At 35.2% G+C, this 26,943-nt stretch overlaps 1 protein-coding gene across 9 annotated transcripts in view; it reads right to left on the bottom strand.

Moving 5' to 3' along the window:
- The window catches only part of ITSN2 (intersectin 2), a 137,385-nt gene that overhangs the window by 48,936 nt on the left and 61,506 nt on the right, over positions 1-26,943 (bottom strand). For all 9 annotated transcript variants that reach the window (XM_057740417.1, XM_057740419.1, XM_057740416.1 and 6 more), the window contains 6 exons: positions 22,589-22,728; positions 12,844-12,980; positions 9,859-9,995; positions 8,743-8,840; positions 918-1,087; positions 468-612 (listed from right to left, as the gene is read on the bottom strand). In XM_057740417.1, coding sequence (XP_057596400.1) covers positions 468-612; positions 918-1,087; positions 8,743-8,840; positions 9,859-9,995; positions 12,844-12,980; positions 22,589-22,728 — 827 coding nt within the window. The remainder of the gene's footprint in view (positions 1-467; positions 613-917; positions 1,088-8,742; positions 8,841-9,858; positions 9,996-12,843; positions 12,981-22,588; positions 22,729-26,943) is intronic.

Here is a 26,943-nt window from a genome sequence, read left to right as displayed (position 1 = left end):
GTGAAGGACTCTATTCTGATACAGTCTGCAATTTCTTTTTAATAATGTTAATGTAACAATGCTTGTATCCTGGTTACATCTAAACCAGAGGCTAAATATATATATATAATATAGTTCTCACACAAATGACTTATTTAAGGAAAACACACACACAAAAAAAAAACCCAAGCCAAGCTCTTCTTATAATAACTACAATTAAGAATTTACTCAGATTTGTAAAAATGATATTTTGAGCTTAGAAAGCTTAGCTGGTAGCAACTTGACACTATGAGAATAAATTGTTGAGAAACCTCTAATAATAATTTCTTCAACTTCATATCACATATGAATGGTAAGAACAGAAACTAAATGCTACAAACTCTGGTTAAATGAGTAAATGATGCCTTTGTACAAAAATTTTCATTCTTTTTTATATGAACCAGAAGCAATGTCAAAGAATAAAACACACGAAAATTAAAGACACATACCTGTCCATGAATAGGTGATACAGATACAGGGGACACAGTGCGAGTAAAAGCTGATTTTTTCTGCCATGATGGGTTAACAGTTAGGTTTGAAAAAGATACATTTTGATAATCAGTCACTGATGCTGGTTGATTTGAAGAAAGTGATCTATAAATGTAACAATATGATATAAGTATACTTAAATGTTTAGAATCTAAAGAAGTACTACCAATTTATTCACTTGTATATAATATACATTGTGTTTAAACACAACTTAATGCAAAAAAAAATTCATGAACTACTGATCTATGTTTTTATTTACTAAACTTTAGTATTAAATTTGGAACAAAAGTACTCTTAAGAGAGTCCAGTGCAGATTACAATATGATTAAGTAGCAGACTGACGCAAATACGTCTTAGGTACTCATACATTTGCGGAGACATGTAAACTCCATTATTAGCTAAAAACTTACTCAGAAGTTGAGGTAGCAGATGAAGATACTGTAGGAGGAAGTAAGGCCTTCTTAGGAGACACAGATTTTTCAGATGTCATTTTTTCTACATAGTTGCATGGAAACCAGCCAACATTTCCTTGAAAACTACCATAAAGCCAACCAGGTTCTCCTACGGTTTTTTCATCAACCTATGGAAACCAAAAGAAGGGTTAACAGAGGTTAGAAAGACACATATTCACAAATGGAAGAGATGCAGGCCACTGTCCAGCAGCCTAGTTTTCAGAATTAAGTCCATCTATCTAAATAGCTAAAGCATTTTCTACAGTAGGTTACTATCTCTAATGACTGACAGGGTGTCTTTTTAAATTTAAATTTTTAAATTTATCCAAGTTAATACATAAAAATAGTTTACAAAGCCGAACAGCATTCTACACAGCTTATAACAGAGAACTCTACGGCTCCTTATGCCCTGATTTCTACTCCTAATAGTAACTTGTGATTCTTAGTTGTTTCTTCTGTATTATTGTCTGCATTTCTACATACTATATTTATACTGCTATTTCTTGAATTTTTCCATTTTAGACATTATCTATTGACTTTTGATTATGGAAAACAAAGATTTAACTCTTTTACTACATTCTCTTACTTAACCAATATTGCTTATATCATAACTTTCATATTATAAAAGTCATATAAACATTGAATTTAAATTATATTCAATGTTTATATTACTATGACTATGTAAATACATATTCCACATCTGAGTCATGCAGTGTGCTGCTACTTACATTTCCATTCTTGTAAACTTTCTGTTTTCCTATGGTTAGTCATTACTTTGTTTTTGGCTTTGTTTTCTCTGTTCCTATAAGAGTCTTTTTGAACTCTCTAAGAGAACTAGAAAACTTTTTCTGAATAATATTTTCCAACTGGTAAAACACAGAGGTGAATTATAGTTTCATTTCTTCTCCCAGACATTTCCCTCCTACAGTCTGGCACCCTGTGTCCTCACAGCACCTCTTCTGCTTCTTGGTCTTTCATCTTTTAAACACTGATGATACCTCAAGTTTCATCACTGGCTTTCTTACTTCATATTATACACTTCTGGAAGAGGCCCACTTACTTCTATAGTGATCAGTTCTTTATACGATAATGAATCTGAAAGCTGTATTTGCAGAACTGACTTTTCTCCACTGGGATAAGCCTGTACTTTCAACTATTTCCCAGACACCTTCAACTGGATGTCCCATAGGAACTTCCAACTTAAGTCTAAGATTGAACTTGTTTTCTCCCCCAGTCTACTCCTTCTCCTAAATTTCTGTATCTCTCTTATTCTTACTGTCAAAGACTTAGTCGTTCTAATAAAAAAATCTTTGGCTCTTACCTCTCTTACACTTCCATACCCAAACTCTGTTGATTTTGCCTTTAAAAGCTCTTTCGAATTTTTTTTCAACCCTACCCTCCTAACCTACTTCAGGCTTTTTTCATTTCACACCTAGATTACTGTAATCTTTACTTATCCTTCAAGATTCTGTTAACTGTCCCCAACCTAGGTCAGAATTATACATACTGTCATAATTAGCATTATCATACTGTATTATTCTTTATTTACACAAATCTCTTCTATTTGACTGTGAGCCCTATAACTGACACCCATTATCCAGCATAATACATATTTGCTTAATTTGTTGAATAAATAAATATGCCAACTATGTCTCTGTTCTCCACTTCAGTTTCTATACTTTTCAGATGACCTTTCTAAAACAGATTTGACAGTGTTTTATCTATTAAAATTATGTAGAATTTGTATGGTAAGTGACTCCACATCCATTAAGATTTGTTAAAACATTTTTTAAGGTATAATTAGCATATCATAAACTTCACATTTAAGGTATTAAATTTGGTAAGTTTTGACATATGTATACAGTTGTGAGAAATCACACAATCAAGATAATAAACATATCTATCACCCCAAAATGTCTCCTTTTGCTCCTCTGAGAGCACTCCCTCCCACTCCTGCACTTGACCTGCACCCCATCTCCAGGAAAACACTGGTCTGCTTTTTGTCATTATAAATTAGTTTGCATGTTCTAGAACTTTAAATAAATAAAATCACACAATATATATCCCTTTTGGGGGGGTCTTTACTCAACCTATTATTTATTATTATTCTGAGATCCATCCAGGTTGTAGTGAATGTAAACAGTCCTGAATTTCATTTTATTTGCTAAATAATATTACATTGTATGGATATACCACAATTTGTTTATCTGTTTACCTACTGATGGAAGTTTGAATTGTTTCCAGTTTTTGGCTATTACAAATAAAGCTGCTATGAACATTTGTCTTTGTATGGACATGTGCTTTCAATTCTCTCGAGTAAAGACCTAGGAGTGGAAGGGCTGGCTCATACGGTGGATTCACGTTTAACTTATTTTAATAACAGCTTTATTGAGATATAATTCACCATACAATCCTTCCATTTAAAGCATATAAATCAATGGATATTAGTATATTCACTTATGCAACCATTACCACAATTAATCATAGAATATTCTCTATCAAAAAGACACCTTGCACTATGTTATATCTAACAGTCTAAGAAATCCTTGAGCAACCCGAAGTCATAAGGATTTTCTCCAATGTCTTCCTCTAGAAGTTCTACAGCTTTAGGTTTTACATTTTAGGACTTACATGTCATCTATTTTGAGTTAATTTTTATGTGTGTTATAAGGAATAAATAAAAATTCATTTTTGTGCATATGGATATCCAAATGTTCCAATATCATTTGCCTTTTTGAAAAGACTACCCTTTCTCCACTGAGTTGCCTTTGCACCTTTATAAAAAATCAGTTATATAAATATGCAGGTGTAGATCTATTTATCTATTCTGTCCCACCTGCCTATTTTCCAGTCTAGGTACCAATACTACACCACCTTGACTGCTCTAACTTTTATAAGAAGCCTTACAAATCAGGTAATGTAAGATCTCCAACTTTGTTCTTCTTTATCCAAAGTTGTTCTGGTTACGAATCAGCTTGTCAATTTCTACAAAAAAGCCTGGTGGGAGTTTCACTGAAACTGCCTTGAATCTATAGAACAGTCTGAGGAGAACTGCCTTCTTATCAATATGGAGTCTTCCAATCGATAAACATGGTATAGCTGTCCACTTATTTAGGTCTTCGATTTTTCTCGACAGTTCTTCGTAATTTTCAATTAACAGGTCTTGTACATCTTTTGTCAGTTTTATCTCTAAGCATTTCATATTTTTATGCTATTGTATGTTATTTTTAATTTTAATTTCTGAATATTCATTGCTTGTATGTAGAAATACAACTAGTTTCTGTATATTGATCTTGTTTCCTGCAATCTTCCTAAACTCACTGATTACTTCCAGTAGCTTTTCTTTTTTTAGATTCTATTGGATTTTCTACACAATCATGTCTTCTGCAAATTAAATCTTACTTCTCTCTTTCCAATCTTGATGTCTTTTATTTTATCGTGAGTCACTGCAGATCCATTACAATTTTTATCCTAGCAGATCCCATCTCTCTAGTTTTAAGCTCTTCAAAGTTCAAACTTAATAGTATAGAATTCAAGGCCTCTGAAATTGTGGTTTCTTTATCAAGTACCAACTTACCTTTCTAGCTTCATCTCCTAACATTTGTCCCATATCCTAGGCAAATGGTTATGTGACATTCTTTAAATACACCAGGCACTCATATGCCTCAGTGCTTTTGTTCAAGATATTCCTCCTGCCAGAATTTTGTGGGGTTTAGGGGAAAGAACACAGACTCTGGGGTTAAGAGAACCATGTTTCAATCTTAGCCATGCCACCTGGCTGGTAATCTGCTGTAAGGTAATGAACATCCTCTAATGTCTCAGTTTGTTCATACATAAATTTTGGGGGGAAATACCTGTCCTACCTTTCTCCAGATTATTCTGAGGATTAAACTAAGAATATTTATAAAAGTCATTAGTAAACTGTAAAGCACTAAATAATTATAAAACATGATCCTTTGAGCCCTTTCTCCATCCTATCCTTGGGGAAAATGTTCCCAATTTTATTTGGTTGTGTTACTGCTTCATCCTCTGGGTTCCTACAGCACTTTATTTTTTTAAGTCGTTAATCTAAACATTTCACATAATACTTTGTACAGTTATACACATTTCCTTTTTCTTCCTAAACTTTGGCTTCCTTATTCATTTTTATATATCCCCAGTAGGCACATGGTTAGAAACTCAACAAATGTTAAATTGAATGGACTATTCTAAATTAGATAAACAACAGATTCAAAGCTTAGTTAATAACAAATGGATTTATCAGGCAACTTTATTTGTGTTTACAGTAAATAATTCTCATTTTAATGCTATATGCCTGGCTATTAATTACATCACGAATGAGATATTTAGCAAATCCCTCAGTCTAAGCCACCGTGGTTAAACTATACAGATAGTATTGTAACTACATAGTTACCATAAAATGGTGTTCTGAAATAGGACAGAAGGAATCACTGATAAAATATTATCCTGTAGATCTACTTAAGACTAGTTTAGGGACTTCCCTGGTGGTGCAGTGGTTAAGACTCCGCCTGCCAATGCAGGGGACACGGATTTGATCCCTGGTCCCAGAAGATCCCATACGCCGTGGAGCAATTAAGCCCGTGCACCAAAACTACTGAGCCTGCACGCTGCAACTACTGAAGCACATGCACCTAGAGCCTGTGCTCTGCAACAAGAGAAGCCACCACAACGAGAAGCCCACACACCACATCAAAGAGTAGCCCCCACTCACTGCAACTAGAGAAAGCCTGCGTGCAGCATCGAAGACCCAACGCAGCCAAAAAAAATTAATAAATTAAAAAAAAAAGACTGGTTTAAAATAGTTAATCCAGAGCACAAAAAATGAAGGCAAGAACACGATAAACTCTGAGGAATTATGCAACCTAAACCTGATTTAAATATTTGGTCTCAAGGCAAGGAATCATTGAAAGTATGAGTACTGGCATTCAAACACTAACTTTTTCCTTTTCCTACAAACTTTTAAAAGCAAAATTTCTTTAATGCTGTTTCCTAATATTTTCAACCTTATGAAGAAGAAAAGGCGCCTTCATTTATTCTTCAGAGTCACACCAGGTTTTCTCTGTAAGAGGTTCATTTTAATCAATTTCATACCTGTCATTCTTAATTCTAATTAATTTTTAAGTTGTCAACTTACATAGAGAGTTAAACTAGAAAATTTTACATAAATTCTCCAGGCCTAGGGAAACCATTACTTCAAATATAGCATTAATAGATAAGGCTAGAAAAACAGGTTGTCATGAAAAAATGCTGCCATGGTTCAGTGGAATTTATCATCTTTTTCACTTTCACTCAGACCTCCTCTGCCACCTCCATTCAATAAGTTGATCAGGTGTTGCCTCCTATCTTACCAACAATATAGAAGCCCTCAAATCTGACCTCACCCTCTACCTCAGCAAAATTTATGATCCCATCCAAACTTTCATCCAGCCCTCCAATCATAAAGGAAAATGTATCTAGTCCTTCCACCATTCCCTCTTCCTGTGCTCTAGATCCCAAGCCCTCCAGATTATCAAGAATCTTCCTCCTCTCCATCCACTGGTCAGAACAGAGAGGTCTGACAGGGAGGCATGAGGTGCCTTCCTGGTGCTCTGTGTTCTGTAGGTCAAACTGAGTGGTGGTTTCAAAGATTTATAAATGTGTGCAATTTGTTTCAGCTGTACACTTATGACTGTGCACTTTATTCAATGTAAATTATAGTTTAATTAGAAAAAAACATCTCCCCCATTAATGATTTATTCTTTCTGGTATTATTAACCCCTTTCCTCTACAGATCCTTTCTATCATTATTTAAACTTGCTCAAGCTTCTGCCAAGTTAAAAAACAAGAAACAAAAAAAAGCACAACTTCCCTCAACCCACATTCCTCATTATTTACCACCTTTGCTCCCTTTCCCTTTCCAAAAGCCAAGCTCCATCAAAGAGTTTTATATATTCACTCTCTCCCTTTCCTCCCTTCCAGCTGTTCCTCAACTCACTGAAATCTGGCTGCTTCTCCTACCATTCCACTCAACTAATACTCTTCTCCTCAAGGTTAACAATAACTGTGCTGTTGCTAATCTAACGGTTATTATTTTAGTACTGTGTTATTTTACATGTGGATCACTCTTCTCAAATCTCCCTGACACTAAACTCTGTTTTGTTCCTGCCCCTAGTCATAAGCCTCCCCTTCCTCTAACAACTCCTGCAGTGTCCATGTTTCTCAGGGACCACATCCTCAGTCATCTTCCCTCTTCTTTATTACCCTCTGGATGGGCTCCACCACAGTCATGTCTTCAATGACCATCACAACACTCTGATGACATCCAAACTGGCCTCCTCTGACCTCTGCCTGAGATCTCTCTAGATAGCTCTGGATATCCAAATGCTGTCTAGAAATGTGAAACTCATCCCAAACTGAACTCATTATAATTCCCATTTAAATTTCCTCCTTCTAATCTTCTTCTCTCAGTGAATGAACACCATTATCAACCAAGCTGTCCAAATGAGGTAACTGGTAATAACTCATGACTCATTTTTTACATCAAAGATTCAGCAAAGAACACAAGCACTCATAAAACTCCAGCTAACTTTATGTTCCTGCTGTCACTACCACCAGACTGGCTCTCTGACCATGGGAGAGGTCTATTTGAAAGCTGGTAGCAATCTACACCCTTCCTTCCTCTACTTCTTTAGGATGTCTATTGTTCTCATTAAACTATAAACTCATTAAGAGCAGAGACTGTGCCTTGGTCACTATATCCCTAGCCTAGCATAGCCCTCAACAAATATTTGCTGAAACAAATAAAAGATATAACCAAAAATATAAGTAGCCTTTTGACCAAACATGCCCAGAGACAGGCTGCATTTCTTCATTCCTGGACACTACGTCATCATCACCAACTAGAAGAGGAGGAACAGCAAGGCCAGACTGTGGATTCAAGCTGCCTGTAAAACAAATCTCCCTCAGCTGAGGAGCAGCTATGGCACTGTCAGTGTGGAAACGGCAACAGAGGGAATGTGTAGCTGGGGATTATCTTGGTTCTGGTAAACCCTACTCCAAGTATCATTAAACATTTGCTACCTAATTGATATAATACACCAAACTGGTGACAGTGCAGGTTAAAAAAGAAAACAAGTACTGGCTAGGTATTCTAGGTAATATTACCTTTATTTACTAAGCAGAAAACTGAAACCAGGACTAAAATCCAAGTTGCTATGCTTCTAAAGCCTGTATTCTTTCCAATATATCACAACAGCTCTATCAAATGCCATTCCTTGGATCTTCTCTTATTCATCTATTTTACATGGTTTGTGATTATACAATAAAAACCTTTGTGTTCCAAGGAACAAGGGTGTGCATCTAGTTAGAGCTATAGAACCTAACTCCAACTCTTTTAATGGTTGCCAGAAAATAACCAGCTCCCCCAAATTTCATTGGTAATTTATTAAAATAACAAAATCATTATCACCTTTTATGACGCAAAGCAGTATGGCATAGTGGAAAGAACACTGGATTAGGAAATCAAAAGATGCATTTGCACCCTATGCTGGCAGTGTGCTGCTGACAGTTACAACTTGTGTAAGTCTACCTTACCTAGAATATGGTAGTAATAACTGTCCTATGCAGCTCTACAATATGTCATAAGAACCAAATGAGGTAATGCTTAAGATATACTTTTAAAATGGCAAATCACTATGTAATAGTATACTCAATATTACTATAGAAAGTAATATGATACATTGCATTCAGCTTATTCATGAGAAAAAAAGACTTTCTTTCCTACCTGTATTATATCCCCAGAATTAAAACTCATTTCATCATGGTTCCTTGCTTCAAAGCGATATAATGCTCTGTAATTCACCAAAGCACCCGCTGGCTCACCTAAAGAGAAGATAATTGTCATTATTTGCTTCTCTCATATATACACATCTTTGCTACAACTCAATAAAGAGCTCAAAAAGAAAAAAACTGAGTATCAAACAGTATAATGAAAATCCATTTGATATAGGCTTGTTAGGACTTAAAATATTTTCAATAGTCGTAGAATCAATATAAAAACAAACAAGGATATTCGTCTTAAGTAGGAGGCAGTAAAACAAAGAGATGACCTGCAGAGTGTGCCATGTGCATGGGCAAGGGAAGGTGGGGGGATGGCTGAGCTGTGCCCAGGGAGGAAGACTAAGCTGCAAGAGGCTTAATTTGATCTGTGGAGGTCAGAACATCACAGGGAAGAAGAGCACAAAAGGGAGGTCACAGATGAGGTTAGTCAGTAAACAGATTTAACAGTACGGTTCTTAAAACAAAAAAAAAAAGCAGAAGATTTCATAGGTATACTAGACTTTATAATAAAGATATTTTACTTTGCTCATTTGTAGAATAAAGGCTTTAACCTATAAAAATTTCAACACATTGTATCACTAATGAGGATTCAAAGGTGTGTGCATCCAGAAGAGACGTAAAAATATTTAAAATATTTTAGGGATGCATTTTGGGGTGTATCAAAAACAAAGTATATCTTCTAAGGAAATTTCAGTGTGCAAAGACTTAAAACTTGACTGTTGCTTCATTAAAATAAAGTTTAGTTATACTGGTGAAATAAAATATCTTAAACTATTTACTTCAATTATGAAAACCGTGTCAGGGTTTACACATTGTTAGTGATGACTATCTTCTTTTCTTCATGTGGTTTTAAGATTTCTGCCCTCAGTCTGTTTTAATAAGCCTACACACTTTTCATCCAAGTTTACTTTAGAAAAACGTCTTTTCTGACTCTAAGGATTAGCATCCATTTTAATTTTCTTCTTTTTTGGGGCCTCATCAGAATCTTTATTTTTCTCTTGTTGCTTTTGTTGCTCTGTTTCAGAAAAATCAAATCAATTATTTTTATCTTTATCCTTACTTCGTTTCTCTTCAGCTTTCCGCTCCACTTCTTGCACTTTTTCTTGTGTCTTTTCTTCTTGGAGTCGCTTTTGTTTTTCTTCTTCCTCCTTTCTAAGATTTTCTTTCCATAAGTTTTCTTTTCCTTGTTTTGCTTTCCTTTACATGAAAGAAAAAGAGTTTGCATAATGTCCTAATTTTTTTTACCCCAAATAAAAATGTAATAGAAGATCTTATTCCTGACAAACTGAAGAAAAATTATGTATTTCTTATGTTTAAATAAAATCTTATATAATTATGTATTTATTATATATAGCAAAGAGATATTAGCAGGGACATTTGGAGAAACCATGGGGATCAGGGTTGAAGGGGAAAACCAGTTAATCAATCAATTAATCAAGAGAGAAACTATGCACAAATAGATGAGCTGGGGAGTAAGACTAACAATTTCTCATATTCTCAAATTTCTTCCTGCCAGCCAACCTCCCAAACCCAAGAAAAAAAGTGGAAAAAATTGCAATGGAACTTATTCAGGAAACAAATCTAAAAAGTATACCTAAATTGCCTTCCTTCTCTCCAGATTCTTCACAAGGACTGCCCTCAAACTCTTACTCCCACTATCCTAGCTAATCCCTGTTTTCGGGATTTAGTCATTGCTGTGAAAATAGGAAATGCTCTGGACAGATTATCTACTTCTTATATTACTGCTTAAAAGTCTTTCATTTATTAGATTTTAGATAATAGAGCATTTTTCCTCTATAGGTCCATGCTTCTGTACATGTTTCTATGACATCTGGTACAGCTGTAGCTTGGTTTCTAGCTGGTCAAGATGATCTATGATCAGCTTAGCTGTTTTAGTACTAGAGTTAATGCTCCCCAGAGTTCTTTTGCAAATACTTTTTATGATCTTACTGGAGGCAGAGCAGTCACCATTAGCACCTTCTTCAAGCCTCTGCACACATTATCAGGGGTAGTGAAGATTGTGACTGGATGCATCCCTGGGATTTAGGGGCATTTATGCCCCACGAAGGTGAAAGTCTTGGCTTAATTCCATATCTCTATTCCTATAATTCCTGGAGGAATTTGGAAATCCTGGATAATTTAAAAAATTGTGACCCACTTAGTCATGAACCCTTCCTCCTCATCCCCCAAATGTCTTATACTTTATACTCCTGGTTCATTATCCCACAACTTGCTTCCTCTCAACCCTTTGCAAATCCTCCTACACCCTCTAGCACGTCACAGAGTGCTTTCTCTAGCAGTTTCCTTTGAGAAGCATGCTTCTCTTGCAGTTCTTACTTAATTGCAACCAATATTCCCCTTTCTAGTTCTTGGTAACTTTCCCTGACACTCTTCCACACCTGGGATGACCCAACCTACTTTTATTTCAATTTCCACAGCATTATAAACACCACTATCAGAGTACTTGCCACATATTTATTGGGATAAAGAAAAGACTAGAGAGTTAAGAGAATACAAAATTAAATTTTGGTAAAGTTTCTATGTGCATGGTTGTGAATGAGAAACTGGTCCAGGGCCAGAAGATGCTTCAGAAGTTGGACAAAGGGCAAAGAGGCCACATTTACAATGTGAAAACCTGACTATTACCAATAGGCTGGGACAAGAAGGCAACATACCTAGGCAAATGGCCAAGAAATCAAGATGTAGTACTAAGACGCAGCTCTGGACCAAGCCTACATGTTCTGATTTCTTACCTCTACTAAAGTAGGATACTGTGTGAGGATGACGAATGAAACGAAAATGTGTGTTACTAATATGGTCTGTTGGCCTGAAAGGCAATGTGAGCAACGACAGAGAGTTATCAAGACTCCTGCATGTGTCAACAGAAAATTCTAACAGTGACTAGTTGAGCAGTCACTGAACAGTTCCCTTGTGTTAAGCGGCATAAGTTAGGTGGTAAATAAAAGCCTTCTAAATTTGAACTTTACTGTCTCTAAGTCTACAATATTCTGCTCTCTCTTGTTAGGGAATCACAAAAGTAGGGGTCTTTGAGTAAAAAATATTATGGCTATTTGTTGAGCTGTCTGAATCTCCAACTAGAAGTATGTGAAATCTAGGGGCAAGGAGTAATCCAGAGTTTACCTGCATCACAGTCAACAGTGACCACTCAATAAAAATGTGTTGAAGTGGTTATTCAGAAGCCATGAAGAAAAGAGGCCTGCTATATGGTAATGCATCTTTCTTGCCTTCCTAGTAACTATTAGCTCTTTCATAGACATTACACATCTACTCTTCTCCAGGGCAAAGAAATATTGGTTTGTTGATATCTGCTAATTGATTATAATAATTTCTGACACCAGAGAACTTGGGAGAAACATAGGAACACATTAGAAATAGAATCTTACCGATAGAAAAAAAAATCATGCAAAGTCTCTAAATGAATGGTTCTATGCTTCACATACCACAACTGTCTCACTTTTCCTTGCTATAAATGTGGGCAGTTGATATAGCTCAGATATATACACAGAGAACTGCATCAACATGGCATTTCTACACTCAGTATTACACTCTATAAAATTAAGTACTTGGTTTTTATGATTTTTCAGGAAACAGTAATACATTTACTACAGAGACAAAGAAATAATGAGTGCTTATTACCTGTAAAACATTATACTTGGCTCTTTAGTTTTATTTAATTCTGAGTTACTTATGAAGTATGCATTAATGTTTCTATTTTTCAGATGGAAAAACTGAGGTTCCAAAAGGTAAAGTGACTTAACCAAGATCATCCAGATAGTAAGTGGTAGACCAAGACTAAACCAAGTCTGACTCCAAAGTCCATATTTTTCACTAAAAGAACATAAAATTGGTTTCTGTAAACTCAGTCCACAAAAGAAGGACTGAACTTCTAAAATTTAGAATCTAATTAGCACCTTAGTATAATCATTTTATTCCCCTTAATTTTTCATACTCAAACTAAAGATATGGGCTACAAAATTAGAATTCTAATAGCAACAGAGTATAATAAATTTATCAACTATATTACCTTGTAGCCTCATCTTCTAGTTTCTTCTTCTGTATTAGCTCTGATCTTTTTCTTTCAATTTCCCTCAGTTTGTCACGTTTGATCTTATAAAGTTGTTCAAGGGCTAACTGCTGTGTATTGTAGCTTTCTCTCAATTCCTAAGGAGAAAATAAAAAAGTCAATATGGCATTGATTTAAATACTTTTGTCTTATGTAAAAATTTGGCAACTGCATTAAAAGATAAAAATCATAAAGCAAGTTAAACTAAAGAAAAAAATTAAAACTTAAAAAAATCTAGATGATTAAAAAAATCTTGCATACAGTAAGTATTTAAGGTATGTAGCCACTGAGGACAAATGTATGTCAAAATCATCTACTTTTATGTTAATTCATTTCTAAGGAACACAGAATCTTTCACAAGTCAATTCTTCCATTTAACACTTCCTTTTCAATAAAAAAGCAATCCATTAAAAATATGGGGAAGCAATTTGCTTGTTACAACACTTGAAGAATTCTCTTCAGTCATATTTTTGACATATGTAGTTTAACCAAATTACCCATAACTTGTATCTAGTAAGATACTGAACTAAACACAAAGCAATTATTCAATAATTTAATAACTATTCAGTATTTATTTAATTTAAATGACAATTAAATATATTAAATAATTTAATAACTAAAAATGGAAAAGATAATGTCTACCTAAAACCATGACTAGAATGAGCCAAAATAATGAAAAGTATTCCAAACAGGAATTAAAATAAACAATTGTTTATTGAGCATCTAGAGCTGTACAAAGTGCTATGAAGATTCACAGTGGCTCCAATCGAAGGCCGTCAGACTCCCAAGTCTATAGCCCTTGTCTTCCAAGAGTTCACAGTCTCAAAGTAGAGAAAAGTGCCAAAATCTGGGATATAGATAAGTGTCTTAGCAGAAACTTATGATTATCTGTTCAGCATTTTCTTTCCCTCTTCTACTAACAGCACCCTTCCTCCTTCTGGGAAGCTGATTTACCCTCCAATGCCATCTTTCTGTGGTTCTGATGAGTTGGTCAAATTCAGTGCTCCTCCCACTCTTACCCAAGGGTGGTCACTTCATCTAAACAATCACAGCACCTCACTTCCCTGGCAAGAACTACTGGTTCAAAGAACATACACATGATCCAAGCTAGGCCACAATCCCTTCCTGAGATTCAGATATACTGAAGAGAGGAGAAAGAAGTCTTTCCTTCACTAAACTCATTAAACTACGATAAGGTAAACCTGGAGCTGCCCTTCTTCTTAGTGAGGCACCAGGGGTAGGAATGAAGTCAACACAGGAAAGAGAGAAGCAAAGATTAGAGATAGAGGTGGAGAGAGGGGGAGTGCTGGGGGAACCAAATCTCCAACTTCATTCCTGTGTCTAGGAACTGCTCCTTCTACTGATTCAGTTAGTGGTCCTAGTACTCTTCTAATAACCATTCTTTTTAAGCTTAAGTGTTTTGAACTGAATTTCTTTTACTTGGAATCTATAGAATTCTGAACAAGAAAGTAGAAAAAGGCTAGGATAAGGGAGAGGGAAAAAACCCAAGAAACTCTCACAAAAACCTAAAGTAAACAAAAGTGGCTTCATGGCAAAGGTAGGAGCTTAGACAACATATGGATAGAAATTTTTGGTAAAAGATGCCTTGGGGCATCTATTTACACACAAAAACTCCAAACCACAAACAAACAAATGAAAACCTAAGCTCTATTTCTTTTCAGAAATAAAAATATTTTATAGGCGAATCCTTTTAACTTGATTGAAATGATAGATCTGAGTACACGTGGTATCCAGAGACTACGTCCAAAATGTCTACGATCAAGACCTGTAGCTTAAGACAATAATAATACAAATACCACATTCACAGCAAAGTTTTCACAGATCTCAGCTTCTGTAGTTCTCTATGTTGCACATTCCTCTAAGCTCTACTGAAAAGTAGAAGACTACAGTGGTTACAACCTATGCAGAAGCAGTGTGGTTTACTGATAAGGACTCCAGGAGCATGGGTCGAGAATAAGACCACGAAGATTTGAGTCAGGCTCTGTCAGTGACTAGCTGAGTAATCTTAGGAAAGTTATTTTATAGTTTCCTCATCTGTAAAATAGGGTTGATTATAGTATATGCTTCACAGCACTGCTATGAAGACTGAATGGGTTAATACACTTAAAGTACTTAAAGTACTACAGGGCACATGGTAAGTCCTCAATAAATATTAGTGATATTATTGGCTGAAGCCATAAATAGAATTATAAATTCAAAAGGAAAGTGAAGAAGAGCCAAATTAATGTCTGATCTTAGTATGGCTGCAAGGTTAGCCCTCTAACTTGTGCTTTAAAATACCGTTCCAAGTCTCCCTGCATTAGCCCATTCCTCCTGTGTCTGAATTAACAAGCTCCCTTTTGCTCTCCAAGATATTCTGTGCATTCCCCTATCACAGGCAGCATCTTCTGACTGTATGACTGTCTCTCCACTGGAGTGGGTTTCTGGACAACAGGACTGTCTTTCACCAAGGTATCCCCACCCAAGAGAGAGCCTGGTACAGTGTAGTTATTTAATTAGTATTTATTGGATGAATGAAAATACATAAACCATAGTCTATATATACTAATAAGATTTGAAGAGCACCATGGGGCTTGCCTTAGAGGACTGGGAGGGGGAGGATGGGGGGGACTCGAGGGAGGGTGGTGGGGGAGTCGAGGGAGGGAGGGAATACGGGGATATGTGTATAAAAACATGGTTGAACTTGGTGTACCCCTGCAAAAAAATAATAAATAAATTAAAATAAAATAAAATAAAATAAAATAATATAACCACAAAGCTGTTAACCACAGCTTACAAAATAAAAACTATTTTCTTAATATAAAAACAAAAAACAAAAAAAACCCAAAACATTTCCTCAGCCTGATTTAGAATGATCCGAGAAATTCTTGTCATTAGACTCACTCCTCAGAGTTAAGTCATGCTTCCAGGAGGTCCTGGTTAAATCTATCAGTTAACTATCACTTTGCTGTACAGCAGAAATGAACACAACACTGTAAATCAGCTATACTTCAATTCAAAAAATAATCTATCAGTTAACTGAAAAGAAGTAAACAATCTGCACTTCCAAACAGAAATGCTCTCCATTTTAATAGAATAATAGATCATTCTTTTCAGGTTAAGAAATTTCTATTCCTAATATGCTAATAACTTTTCATTTTTTAATCATGAATGGATGTTAAATTTTATCAAGTATCTTTTCTGCATTTAGTGAGATGAGCACACTATTTTTCTTCTTTAATCTGTTTATATGGCAAATTACAGTATACATTTTTATATGTCAAATCATCTTTGCATGGCTAAGATAAATTCAACTTGGTCATAATAGACTATCCTTCTTATAAATTTCCATATTCAACTTTTCAGTATTATTTAGAATTTTTGCCTCTATGTTAAATTGGTCTATAATGATCCTTTTTCATACTATTTTTATCAAATTTTGAGGTTTATGATAGTTTCATACAATAAGTTGGAAACATTCCCTCTTTTTCTACACTTTGAAACAGATGTGTAAGACCGGAGTTATTTATTCCTTCAGTAAAATTCTGGGTCTGGATTCTCTTTTAGGGAAGATTTTTAAACTATGCAATTAAAATATTTTGTGACAATAGAGCTACCTAAATATTTTATTTTTTTCTTGAATCAGTTTTGGCAAATTATGATTTGTTCATTTCATTTATGTTTTTATATTTATTTTCAAAGTGTCATAATAGTCCCTTCTCTTTTATTGTTTGCAATGTATTTAGTTATATATCCTTCTCACTCTTTTATTTTTATTTTCTTTTTAAAACAAGTCTTGCCAAAGGTTTGTTAACTTTATTAATCTATAAAAGAGTCAAATTTTGGCTTTCTTGATTCTCCGTATTAAATATCTGTGTTCTGTTTCACTAATTTCCTTCTACTTTTTTCCCCTTTATTATGCTAGTCTGTTTTTAGCTTCTTAAGTTGAACACAGCTTATAAATTTTCATCTTTTTTTTTTTTTTTTAATATACCCATTTAAGGTCAAATCCTGACTCTCCGGGTTGAATCTCTGCTTGCTAGCTGTGTGACCCTGGGCAATTTAATTTACTCCTGTGTGAAATATGAACAAATAATAGAACCTACATCACAGGGTTAATGTTAAGGATTAAATAAGTTAACATAAGTAAAACATTTAGAACTGTGCCAGTCACAGAGAAAGCCTTTAATAAATCCTACCTATTAGTGGTATATCTTGATTTATGAATTAGAAAATAGTTATTGACTCCTGATATGGAATATGAGGAATCTGCTCATTTACAATATCCCCCCATCTCCTCTCCATTTCCCAATGTTGGTTATAACTTAAAAATATATTTAATCTACTATTTTGTTTTCATATACATTTGACAACATTTTGCAACTCAATTTTTCTCCAATTTTTTATTTTGAAAACTTTCAGATCTACAAAAAATTTGACTAAGTTGCAGACGCTGATGCCTTTCACTCCTAGAACTTCATTATTCTATGTAACTACAGTGTCAATGTCAGTACCAAACTAAACAAATTTAATAGTGATGTAATAATCTTAATACAGAACTCATATTCAAAAAATGCTCCAACAGTGTAAAGATTGTCCTTCGTAACAGCTTTTTCTTTGGATCCATGATCCAATCCAGGACCATACACTTCATTTGATCATTGTGAGAAGATTTCCTCCTTCTTTTACGAGATTCACATTTTTAGAGTGTTGGTTTGTCAGCCATTTTATAGACCAAACCACAATTTTCGTTTGTCTAATTATTTCCTTACACTTACATAGACGAAGTACTTTTGGCAAAAACAGTATAAAAGTGATGTGTGTTTCTCAGTGCATCGTATCAGAAGAAACATAATGTCAGCTTGTGCCATTTTGGTAATGTTAAATTTGACTGCTTGGCTAAGGACAGTTTACCCAGTTTCTGGCCTGACTGTTTTCCTTGCTCTTCATTGCCATTTCTAGATGATTATGTCTCCTCACTCTTACAAACTCCATGCTTTTCTGAGGCTCAGAAGAGCATCCAGCAGTACCATCCTCCCCTTCCTCTTTATTGTCATCTATCGATCACGTGGTCACTGATCCTCATTCATTCATTTTCATTATTCTTCCAGTCTTTGACATCCACATAGATGACCCCATCAAAACCTCAACTCAGGCTTCCTAGGTGGCGCAGTGGTTAAGAATCCGCCTGCCAATGCAGGGGACACAGGTTCGATCCCTGCTCCAGGAAGATCCCACATGCCACAGAGCAACTAAGCCCGTGCGTCAAAAAAAAAAAAAAAAACACAACAAAAAACCTCAACTCAGGCTGATCTCCTCAACAACGACCTTTTTTTAAACTCCATTTAATCCATCATTTGCATTATTATACCCTGAATCTTGTCATCATCACAAAGAGAACTACCACTGATCAGTATCCCATTTTCCAAACATAAGTTCTTATCCTTCAAGGTTTTCTTATATCTGGTACGTCCATTTCAACAGTTTTCCAACCTCACTGAGACCTCCATTCTGTTGACCCCATCATCCTCTCTTTTTTCATCAGCACCCCTTCCTCTCTCCATATCCCTTCATGTCCAGTACATATTTCAGAGTTCATGTGTGTCATAATTACTTGTGTTAAGATCTGTAGCTCTCTTCTTCCTCCCTCTCTGCCCATGTCTATTAAAACCTCAAACCTCTATCAATGTATGAACATACATCATCATCTTTCTCTGTGCTTACATGAAAGCAGCTGAACTTCGGTGTAGAAAAAAAGATAAGTAGGCATGCTGTTTCCAATTTAGATTCATGAACTCCAACTTCGCATAGGCATTCAACATTGCTCAGGACACCTACTGTTTTCCTCTACTAAACTTGTACTCCCCACCCCCACTGAGTTGTGTATTTCATTACTTTTCTTTCCTGAAGTTTCCCAATCTTCCATTCATTCTCTTCACTACCAGCCAATACTCTTGCCTTATTAAGCCAGACTGGAACTCCCTCATCTTTCCATCTCAAAAGCAATAAAACTTCCTGCATCTGCATCCATCTCCTTCTAGTCGTTTGAGTTATTCCATGTCCTCAACTACCCATGAATATTCCTTGTAATGATCCAACTAGCTTCTGATTTTAAGTTTTGAAGCTATCAACTTCCTACTCTCCACCAACAAATATAACTGACTTCACACCTATCTTATCCCCATATGTTACACTGGAAGTATTCTTTTTATCTTGTCCTTTAATCTATGCTCCAGATTGTATCTTAATTTGCTTCCTTGGAACTTTGCTCTATCAATTATCACCACTTTATATAGTCAATCTCAATCTCTCACTTTCCTCCTCCCTCCCTTGTCTCTCTTCTCTTTCAAGTCCAGTCTTTCTTTTCTTTCCTTCCTTTTTTGAATTTAAAAAATAGCCTTTACTTAAAAGAGTAAATTACATGGAATCAGAAGTTTTCCTAAAATCTGGGATGTACAGTTTTCTGCTCTTTTTTTACTAATTTCTTTTACTTTTTCCTCATAAACTTTATATGCCAATACTCACTCTAAATACTGCATATTTTCTGACTGAGAACATTCAAAACCATTCATTCATTCAACAAGTACGTATTGCCACCTGTGATGTTCCATGCACTTTTCATGCAATGAAATATTTGACTTGAGCCTGGCAATCATCATTAAGACATTGAGATGGATACGGTTAGTTACCTAACAAGCTCAATTTTCTCAATTTCCATTCTTTTGCCCTAACAGAAACTATCCAGTCCTCATGTATTCATATGCTAGACGAAAAGGTGATACCACTTTCAAGGGTGGTCCCAATTATACTTCTACTTTTCAACTTCGTTAAAGTTTAATCGGTAAATAAAAACTGTATATATTTAAGGTACAAAATCTGCTGCTTCAATACACATACACTGTGAAATGATCACCACAATCAAGCTAATAAACATATCCATTTCCTCATTTAGTTACCAGTCCCTCCTCCCCTCCCTCCTTCTTTCTTTCTTTCTTTTCTTTCTTTCTTTCCCTTTCTTTCTGTTCTTTCGTGAGAATGTTTAAGATCTATATTCTTAACAATACTGTATTGTACAGCTGAAATTTGCTAACTATAGTCACCATGCTGTGCATTAGCTTTCACAATTTATCCATCTTGCATAACTGAAACTTTGTATCCTTCGTCACCTTTCTTAAAGGGAAAAAAAAAAAAGTTTTCCTCATACTCTCTTTTCACTCTCCTAAAGAGTCTTCACCCCTCCTCAGCTCCCATTCGCTCTGGATCAGCCGCAATCCAGCCTCTGCTGGTCACTCAACTGAGATGGCACTTTCAGAAAGGTCTTCTAAGGTCTCCTTGTTGACAATTCAATGGATACTTTTCAGTACTAAGTTAACTGACAGCTCTGTTTCATTTCCAGTGACTACAGAAAGCCTCTTTTCTTGCTTTCTGCAACAACACTGACATATAGGTTTCATGCCCTTTTAGATTCTTAAATTGCCTCTGATGAAAGTATCAACAAGCAGTGAAAGTTTGGAAGGCAGGAAGCAGAAGGAAGAAAGTAAAACAGGAGACAAGAATAATCTGCTGGCCTGTGGAGAATCAAATGCTAACTCAAAGAATCAGACTTCTGTGTCAGTACAGTCCACAAATCATCATCAAACTGCACTGTATACATAAAGAAACTTAGCTTTACATTTCTCTGTGATCTGCAGCAAAAGTTCTAAGAGCAGATAATCTGGCCATTCATGCTATAAACATAAAGGAAAGGCTGATATCATCTTTCCAATTGGCCTACCTTTGCTTAGGTAACAAATGAGCTCTACTTATGTTCCTGTGTTTACTGTGCATATATATGTAACTGCCATCTTGCCATCCATTTTAGTACCAAGTAGAATGCAGTCAAAAATCTACTAGGGTCAGCAAGTGGTAAATACAAAGCTATTTTCTTTAAACTAAACTAAAATAGGAATTCATTGAATATTTTAAATATTTTTTGTGCTATCTATACATGACAAAGTGAACTACTTATTTATAAACATGATTTAAACATTTTTATCTGTGGTGCAAGCATATCTAAGTATGAGGCCTGATAATAGACAAAACTAAAGCTGCACCTGCATTATTCGTTCTTTAAGATTTTTCCTTATAGCAGTTATTAGGAAGCAGCCTGATATATACATGACATAACCTTGCACTAGATTTCAAAAAGTGTAACTTTTATTTTAAACAATAATTTTCAGTGATATGGGTAAATAATTTAATCTCACATTCCCTTAGTCTCCCTTTTAATTGAATGAGTAATCATCCCATCAGTTAGCCCAACCCACAGGGATGCTGTACAGGAACCAGGAAAATCCTTCTAAGTGTCTTGGGCTCCTCATAAGAAAGGTTACCCTGGGCAACCCTACTGATTCCTGGCATTAGACTCAAACAGGCAGTGAGACAGCAGAAGGATATTTAAGCAAGCAGAAGGAAAAATGTCTATATTGTATATGTTATTTTCAAACAAAGATATTTAGATAAAACGCAAAGAATAGTCTAGTTTTTTTTTTTTAAGAAAACAGTAAAGTAACTCAAAGAAAAGGAGCTAGATATTAGAAAATAACCTTAAGTAAGAGGAAGAGGTTGTTGAGACAGCTTAGCAGAGACAAAAGGCACTGAAGAACAGAGTCATCCATATTCCCACACTGTAAGATAAGGCAGATAAAAAGCCAATTAAACTATGTACAGATTTTTTAAAAAATAATGTAGGGAAGATAACTTGGCTGGTCTGTCTGTCCATCAATGACAAATTATTTGGTTTGCTTTAAATTTTTTTTCCTACAGAATATATGCTTGTGTAGAACGTATTATTAACATTATTCACCTCAAGTTTCCCCTCCTTAACTGAAGCCACCCTGGCTTCTCCATCATACTGTTTACTATGGTTGGTGTGACGTTATTCTAAATAAGTTAGCAAGACGAAATTCACACGAAGAGACAGAGAGCTGCCTGAAAAGCTTTGTAATAATTTATGCTCTGAAAACTTCATACTTCGTTAGCAAAGGAGTAATTGAACCTAGTCCCAAATTTCAATCATGTGCCATTAGTTTGGTTTTTAGCTTTTAATATTTTCTTTCATAAGTATGGCTTCAGTATACAACTAGCACTGCACAGAATGAGAAGCATATGGTATATGTTCTGGACATCTGCTCTGCCGCTGTAGCAAATAATGAATCATATTATTTTCATGCAAAATTTTTAGTGCCAAATCATGCTTTGGATTTCACTGGTTATTGCATTATTTCACAAAGGTTAATTAAATTGTTAAAAAAAAAACTCAGTGTGTTAAAAGAGCCTCTACCACCTGGACTATTTAAAATTTTCCTTATTTCCCATTTTCAAATTTGCCTAAGATCATTCTGGCTGAGATCTAATACTGACAAATCTAATGTAATACTAATATTGACAAAGGTAATTATTTTTTAAATCTTTAGATGCCAATAAAAAGTCATCAAAAACTGGAAACTATGGTAAATTATATGTTTATTTACACAACTCAATGTTTATAATACAAACAGAGAACATTAAAAACAATCTTGCAATTCTGGTATAGCTCAAATTATAAAATAAATTATGAAATGTACTACATATAACAATAACAGCATCAGTTATTCATTCAATTACATCAAAATAAGGAAGGTAAAAAGGCAGCTAACTAAAAATGAATATAACAGAAGATAAATACCTTTAGTTGATTGTTAAATGAATCCATTTCTGACAGCTTAGATGCAGTTTCTTTTTCAAGAGCATCTAATTGTTCTTTAAGTCTTTGGCATAATTCTTCCTTTTCTAATGATTTTTTATGAAGTAAACCGATCCCTAAATCTGAAATACAAACATCACACAGTTTACATTTGGTAGACGTTCCCGTCATTACCAGCAATGAACATTTACTGTCTGGTCAAATTGGTATAACTAGAGAGACAAAAACTATCCACACATAATGTGGATCGACTCAAGGGAAAAAAATCAGCAGTCATTTCCCCTTTTCCAATCATATCTTGGAAGATCCTCATATGGAAATGTTATAAGCATTGTTCTGTACTCAAAAGTACTAAACTTGAAGTGACGCTCAACTTTGGGTAAGGTGCTTCATCAATCTGCTCCACAGGCTCTCCTTCTATTCAATGGGCATTAATATCACCCACCTCATTTATGAGGTGATGATATAAAGCCATTAGTATAGTGTCTCGCCTATAGTAAATACTCAATTAACAGCAGCTACTGTTAACGTAGCTTCCTACTTACTCTTAGCGCTCCCAAGAATAGGGGAATATTCACAAGGACTCAATAAATATTACTAACTGGATTATTCAGTGCTATTATTTTAGGAGGTAACAACAGAGAGCTTCATTTTATATGACCTTTTCTTACACATTTAGGCAAGGATGAAAAAACTGTATGGGAAAATATGATGCAGATTACATTTCAATACAATTAAGATAGCAATCCAACCATCTATTTAAATACAGCAGACCCTTCAACAACTCAGGGGGTTGGGGGGCTGACCCTCTGCTCTGTTGAAAATCCAAGTGTAATTTACAGTTGGCCCTCAGCATACACGGTTGCAGTTCCTCCATATCCACGGTTCTGTGCCCTTGGATTCAACAACCATGGACCTGTGCAGCACTGTAGTATTTACTTACTGAAAAAAATCTGCATATAAGTGGACCTGTGCGGTTCAAACCCACGTTGTTCAAGGGTCAACTGCACATATTTTAAAACTTTATTATATTTTTTAAAGTACAGAAATCTAGTACAAAACTCAAATAAAATGAAGCAAATAGAGTAAAAAGTCTCTCTTCATCTCAACTCCTACCCCTCTCTTAGGCACCTGATATGTGAATATTTAACATTTATTTCCATGGGGCTTTAATGGGATCACACTGTCTATACTGCTTAGCGACTTATCTGAAATTTAATAACACATCTCACCATTAAAGACATCTAGATCCAGTTCATTCTTTAAAACTGTTCCCCAGTAGCCCACATTATGGCTATTCCATAACTTATGTAACTATTCCCTTTTAGATTGCTATTTAGGTTGTTTCTAATTTTCAATTATATATAAATGCTGCCATAAATATCCTTGTATGTACATTTTAATGCACACATGGCAGTACTTTATATGGCTAGGTGGTGAAAGAATTGATATGTAAAAGGATCTGCACACTTTAAATTTTGACAGAAACTGCCAAACTGCCCTTCCAAAAAGCTGTACCAGCAACAGTGACACCAAATTACCTGTTGTTGCATACCCTCATCACTGGATACTATCATTTATTTTTCCATTTTTGCTAACTGGCAAAAAAATTCTTATTGTCATTTTAATTTGTATTTTCTTGGTAACTACTGAAATCAAATAAACATCTACTTATATGGCCATCTACTCACTTACATTTATCAGCCATCATCTTGAACTGTCTCATCTCAACCTGCTCTGGCTTTTTCCTCCTATTGGGTTGTCTTAGTTTCTGATTTACAGAAGTTCTAAATTCTTGTTGTATTATACATATTTCAAATTTTTTTTACTGTTTATGACATCTTTCATCATGAAAATAATTTTCATTTTTATTTCATCAAAAACTAAATATTTTCCTTCATAGCTCTATGTACTGTCTGAAGAGACTTTTCTGGCACCAAGATTATAAACATGTTTTCCTCTGTAACATTTTTTTCTAGAGTTATATTTTATGTTTATCCTCTTACTTTATCTAGAATTTATATCTGCAGATTGAGGTAAAGAGCTTCTTCACCACCCCCCCTTTCAGCTATTTCTCAAATCACTTAATGAAGGGATAGTAACTATTGAAAGTCCATCCTTTCCCCACTGATGTTAAATGCCAACTTTAATCCTAAATTGCCATATATATAAGCTTGTTTCTAGACCCTCTATTTAGTTCCAGTGTTCTGCTTCTATTTCTGATCAATAATACATTATTTTAAGTACTATACCTTTCATAACTTATGTTTTGATATCTGATAGGGCTAGTCTCTTCCCCCACCACTGTTTTTCTTTTTAAGCCTTGCCTCATCTTGTGTATTTTCTCTTCTAGGTGAATTTGTGAATTATCTTGCCAAGTTTCATTTAAAGAAACCTGAATAAAACTCAATGTATGGATGAATTAGTAGAGAACTAAATAACATCTTTAAAATATTGAGCTAGTTCATTCAGGAATATAATATGTATCTACTTATCCAGGAATCTGTTATGTCAATCAGTAAAATTTTATGACTGTGCCTTTCTTCTTTATTCATTTAACAATGAGAATGCTAATATGAATGAGACCTTTTCCCCCCATATTTTCTAAATAAATACCTTTAATATACAGTAAAGTTACTGATTTTTATATGCTGATTTTGTATCCAGGCACCTTGTTAAATTCTTTTATAATTCTAACAGTTTTCTAGTATTTCAATAAACATTTATTCATTAAATTATACATCTGTTATATGCAAGGCCCTGTACTTTGTTCAATGGTAGGTAAAAGTAAAGGATAATCTATTCTAGTCAAGGTGGGAGACAAGCAATGGGAAAAATAACAGTAAAAGAATATTCATTCTTAGTATTCAAAATGAGCCTCAGTAATAATGCATGCTTTCATTCTGAATATGATCATATATCCATGAGCACTGTGTTAGGCAACTAAAAGAGGCAACACGGCAGTGCAACGGATTTTAGACTCAGACACACAAAAATTTGAGCCAACTATTACACGACCTTGGGTAATTACTTATTCTCTTTGAACCTCAGTTTTTCCAAGCTGCACAATGGGAATAAGAACGACTACTTCACGGGGTTGTTGTAAAGATGAAATAATGCATGAAAGGAAAACAGCCTAGCATGGTGCTTGGCACATGGCTGATAATCTTAAGTGGTTACTGTTATGGGGAGAGGAATCTAAGGGGTACTGGGTACTTTGCAAACTGCAAATAAAAGCTTCCTATTCTCAACTGGGCTACAACAAAGATTAATAAATTAATAAAAGCTAAACTGGATCACATTCCACAGAGAAAAAGTAGCTCTACCAGGCCTCTAATAAGACATATTCTACATTCTATTCACAAGCCAAATACTAACAACAAGGATAACAATATACTTTCTACCCTGCACAGATCAGGAAGGCTGCCTTATTGTGCCTCTGGAATGCCTATGAGGGGTAAGGTGGGAGCTGATATACTCTGAACAGCCAAGAAAAGCATCATGTGCAAGGCAGACTGCCTGAGAAGAGATATCAGGGGAAGCTGGGAGACATAAGAGTAGTTCACGAGATCAAATTTTCTATTCCTGATGTTTCTTCAATGTAAAGGGACCTTTACTAGAACAACAGTCCCAGCTTCTTTCTAACTCTTAAGTAATTGGTCAGATCAAGCTAAGGACCTGGGCAAATGCCACCCTATACCTTTCCTATCCCTTGCTTTCTTGAGATTGAACTGCCCACAGCAACCTGCATTCTATTTTGTTCATGCACCCAGTGTCTTACAGGGGCAGCTGTACTGCTCACAGATAAGCCATGTTAACATCAGCTTTATTAATAGTAAGGTCATATTCTGGTCTCTCATGTCTTGCTCCTTTGCTTTATTTCTTAATTTGTTCAGAACTTGGGCAAAGAAGAGGGATAAGCCTATTTATTGGGCTTCCTAAATAACCAAAAGTATAATAAAGAGCCTAGAATGAAAAAAATGACATACTCAGTGGGAGACATTTAGGATACTTCAGCTAGTTTTAACACATTTGCAGAGTTACTTTTCTTTAAATAAATTTTTCTTCTGCTATGCTGTTACTGGCATGCTATCCAGTGTAGAGATTTTTTTCCCCCAGTTTTCTGGTTGAGACTTTAATCAAGAGAAATGTTATATTCTCATAAATTACATTGGAAAGTTTTGTTCCACACATGTCAGAGGGCCAAGCTGGCAAAATTCTTTACGTGAATCACAACGTTAGATGATATAAAAGGTCTGGGAAGAAACACCAGTCTGGTTAGGCCTATCACTGCTGTACACTATCACCCTAGAATCCAACAGCTTTGATGCCATAGA

This window comes from Hippopotamus amphibius, chromosome 7, assembly GCF_030028045.1.
Source record: "Hippopotamus amphibius kiboko isolate mHipAmp2 chromosome 7, mHipAmp2.hap2, whole genome shotgun sequence".
Taxonomy (NCBI): Eukaryota; Metazoa; Chordata; class Mammalia; order Artiodactyla; family Hippopotamidae; genus Hippopotamus; species Hippopotamus amphibius.
This window is presented reverse-complemented; position numbering and strand designations above follow the sequence as displayed.